At 37.5% G+C, this 3893-nt stretch overlaps 1 protein-coding gene across 1 annotated transcript; it reads right to left on the bottom strand.

Moving 5' to 3' along the window:
- Positions 1-567: 567 nt before the first annotated feature.
- On the bottom strand, positions 568-2793 carry LOC131876587 (uncharacterized). The gene is made up of 2 exons (XM_059222024.1): positions 1200-2793; positions 568-1073 (listed from the first exon to the last, which is right to left on the bottom strand). Exons 1-2 carry the CDS (start codon positions 2791-2793, stop codon positions 568-570), a joined length of 2100 nt encoding a protein of 699 aa, XP_059078007.1.
- Between the last annotated feature and the right edge of the window lie 1100 nt (positions 2794-3893).

Here is a 3893-nt window from a genome sequence, read left to right as displayed (position 1 = left end):
CAAATCAATGATGACTTTTCTTTCCTTATGGGACAAGCATTTTCCAATTAAAACAATCTTGGGATCATTTTCAAAACCAATATTTACTTTTTCTGTATCAGGAGAACTTGAGGGCTTCTTTTCATCATTCTTTACAAACTGATCATTCTTATCAAAAAGACTCTCAAGAGTGACTAATCCCTTAGGAATAGTATTTCCTTTTAGTTGCAAAATCTCTGATTCTTTATCTTCTTCTTTTATATTTTGTTGGCTTGTCAAAGAATGATTACCATCAAAGGATGAATTTGAGAAGGTTCCGGTGCCCTCTAAGAACGAGATGATATGCTTATCATCATCAAAAACTTGCCAATTTTGATTATTATCTGGCACACTAGGTCGGTAGATCATTTCCACTATATACACATCTTTTTCAAACTCAGGATGGGGGAGTAATAAAGAGGCTGAAACGGCAAGAGAATCTGCCTTTGTATTTTGTTCTCTTGGGAAGGCTTGTATAGAAAAAGCATCAAAACTTTCGATCTCATCCCATACTTTGTTTCGATAAGACTTGAGCCTTTTATTCTTAGTCTAATATTGACTTCTCACCTGGTTGACAACTAGTTCAGCATCTCCCATAACTTGTAACTTCTTGATTCCTTTTTCTTTGGCAAATTCCAAACCTAGAAGAAGAGCTTCATACTCTGCCGTGTTATTGGTAGTATCAAATGCGAGCTTGTAGGCTTTAGGAAACTTTTCCCCTTGAGGAGATATCAACACCACACCAGCACCTGAACCGGAAGATGAAGAACTTCCATCAAATTGCATTACCCAAAGTTCTGAGGATATGTCAGGAGCCAAAATTTCAGGAACATTCTCCTTCTTTGATGAGATCATATAAGTACCTGGGCCAGTCTCAACGTATAATATTTCAGCTCTTGGATCATCAGATTTGAGAACTGTGTATTTGGCTTTAGGTTCTGGGTTTAATCTGACTTTCTTGTTGCCAAGAGGTATCAAGGCATGTGACCAATCTAATTGAATCTCTCCACCCAAATCTTTACAGAAACTACGACTTAAGAGCATACCATAACTGGCTGGAATATCGGCAACCAAGATGTTAAGTTTCAACTTCTTTTGAGGATGAGCAGCTAAAACAACTTGAGCATCCTTAATTTGTCCGACCAAGGGTACTTGCTTTGATTCCATTGAGAACACTTTACCAGTAGGTTTATTTAAAGATAGGCCTAGTGCATGAGCAACTTTGGAAGGCATTACATTATCAGAAGCACCGGAATCTATAATACAATTACTCAACTTACAACCAACAATGTACAAGGAAATATAGAAAGGGTCTGGTTTATTAGAAAAGGAAGTGGCAACAAGAGATGATTCCCTTGTAATAGACTCATCTTGCTCATCATCATCAAAATTCTCTCCCGATTCTTGATGTACGTCTGAGTGAGGTTGCTTGAAATCCTTTTTGATACAATGCACCAATTTATCCAATTGTTGCGGATTCTTCTTAAGATACTCATACTGAGAAATTTGCACCTTAATCTTTTTACAGTATTCAATGAAATCAAAAGAATCTTCAAAAGAGGAATCACCATGTTCAACTTCTTTTTCAGCTTTTCTTGATGATCCTTCTTCTTTACTTTGTTTCCTGGAAAGAATTTGCTTAGGAACCTCATCCACCTCTTTGTCTTTTGTAGCTAACTTAGTTTTCTCCCCGAGCTTCTGGCGCCAATTCTTTGTAAACACATTACATGAATGATTATTTATGTCACTATCTTTTTCGTTTTCCTCGCCAGACTCATATTCTAAAAAGTTGACTGTAGGTGGACCAAACTGTTGATTAGTTTCATCTTCAACATATTCTTCAATCCTTTCACTGGTCTGGTTCATCTGCATAAACCTAGTCATCTCGGGACATGAGGCTCCATCATGGTCTGTTGTGAGATGGAAATCACACATTGCAGTAGTTTGACGATTACTCGTAGATGGGTGCTCAATTGCCAACCTTGGTGTTGGAGCTAGTAGCTTTGGTTGCCGGTTTTGTTGATATGGAATATAATTCCTTCTAGGAATATCTTGATACATAGGTGGTGGATTCTGTGGTAATTGCTTCTTCAACTGAAGTAAATCATTTGCTAGCTTTTGAATCATTGGATCGGTAGGTGCAGGATTGGCTTGTTGAATTTTTCCTTTCTGTAATTCTTTATTCCACTTTCCAGCACTCAATAGGTCATCTTCAACTTCAATGGCTAACCTTTGTGCTGCAGCGAGATCAGCTACTTGTCCTCTTCTTATTTGGAAACTAATGTCAGGAGGTTGTGCATTAATGAAGAAACATTTTTGATTTTCCTCCGTAGGCCTCTTATCAGCTGCTAATTTATTGACTATTTTGTTGAAACGAGCCACAAACTCTCTCATAGGTTCGTGTACTTCTTTCTTCATTTGGGTTAATTGAGCAAGAAGTAAATGACCATCATCTACGGTTTTAAATCTTTCTTCAAATTTTTGTAACAGAGTCGCCCAATTAGTAATGGAACCAGATGGTAGCTGATTAAACCATTCAGCTGCGGCATCAATTAGAGTTTCAACAAAAAGTCGTACAGAAACATCCTCATACTGAACTCCGAGGATTGCGCATGCAGTAAAGAAAGCACTAATATGATCTTCTGCAGTGACTTTTCCATCTCCTGAAAACTTTGGGAGATGCTTCCTTGAACCTGTTGGCAAATCATGCAATTGATTTCCTAAAGCTAGAGGGCCTATGGCAGCACCCCATGGAACTGGTTGTGGCTGAGCCATAATTGGTTCTGTAAAGTTAATAACAAGGGGAGGAAGTAAAGTTAAGGCTTGGAAAAGTGAGGAATGAGCACTTGCTTTCTTTGGCGAAGAAGGTCTACTAGTAGACTTAACTTTCTTTTTGTAAGTGGTAGAAGGTGTGGAAAAATCAACCTTGTATAGTTCAGCAAAATCAGGGTCAATGATACCCTTGCTTCTATCACCTCTAGTATACCTTTTGCTTGCCAGCGTGCTTGCTAATCACCTTGCTTGTACTGGTCTTGCATACATCAAATATTTTGTCTTTTTCACCTAGAAAGCACAAAAATTCTCTTACTGACAATAAGTTCTTGTCTAGGATATACTCTCCTAAGAAAGTAATAATTCAACTTCTTCCACTAACACTTGATGCACTTGTTAGTATTATGGATCCACTTGTCATATTCTAGGCTGTCTTTGATTTGGTTGTTGATTTAATGGAATCAAGAACACACGAGGAAATCTTTCCACTATTCTTTCACAGACCACCACTAGATTCTGAGCTTGTCTTTCTTCTTCTGCCAATATAGCACTTACTCTTTGATATTCAGCCCTACTTCTTCTATTCCTCCAAGCTAAAGTATCCAATTGCGAAAGTATATCCTCTTGCTCTGCATGAATCCAATCAAGATTCGGTTGTAACATAGGGAAGAGGTTCTCATGTGGAAGAACCATCTTGTTTCATGTTTGGCCTATCAAGGCGACTGTCTTCTTATTTTGATTTCGATCCCCAGCAGAGTCGCCAAAAATCTATTGGTAAACAGATTTGTTGCTTTAAGAAAATTTCTTGAAAAACTCTGTTTTGCCCTGTAATTAGCAACAAAGCGTTCACAACAGTTGAAGAATCACAAAAAAACAAAAGAATGGTAATTCTTCTCTGCATTTGAGAGGGGCAGCTCCCTCGTATAATGGGGGTATTTGGATTTTTCAAAAATTTAAAGAACGAACAATAAAGAAAGATTGAATGCCATACAAGGTATGAATCTAGATTAAAATAAATTCCATATAATCAAGTTTGAGATACCACAACTTGAAATAAACTTCTTCACATTCAATGTTAAAGGGAAAGCATTAGGTAATCATCA

The sequence above is a fragment of the Cryptomeria japonica genome, chromosome 6, assembly GCF_030272615.1.
Source record: "Cryptomeria japonica chromosome 6, Sugi_1.0, whole genome shotgun sequence".
NCBI classification, from domain to species: domain Eukaryota; kingdom Viridiplantae; phylum Streptophyta; class Pinopsida; order Cupressales; family Cupressaceae; genus Cryptomeria; species Cryptomeria japonica.
This window is presented reverse-complemented; position numbering and strand designations above follow the sequence as displayed.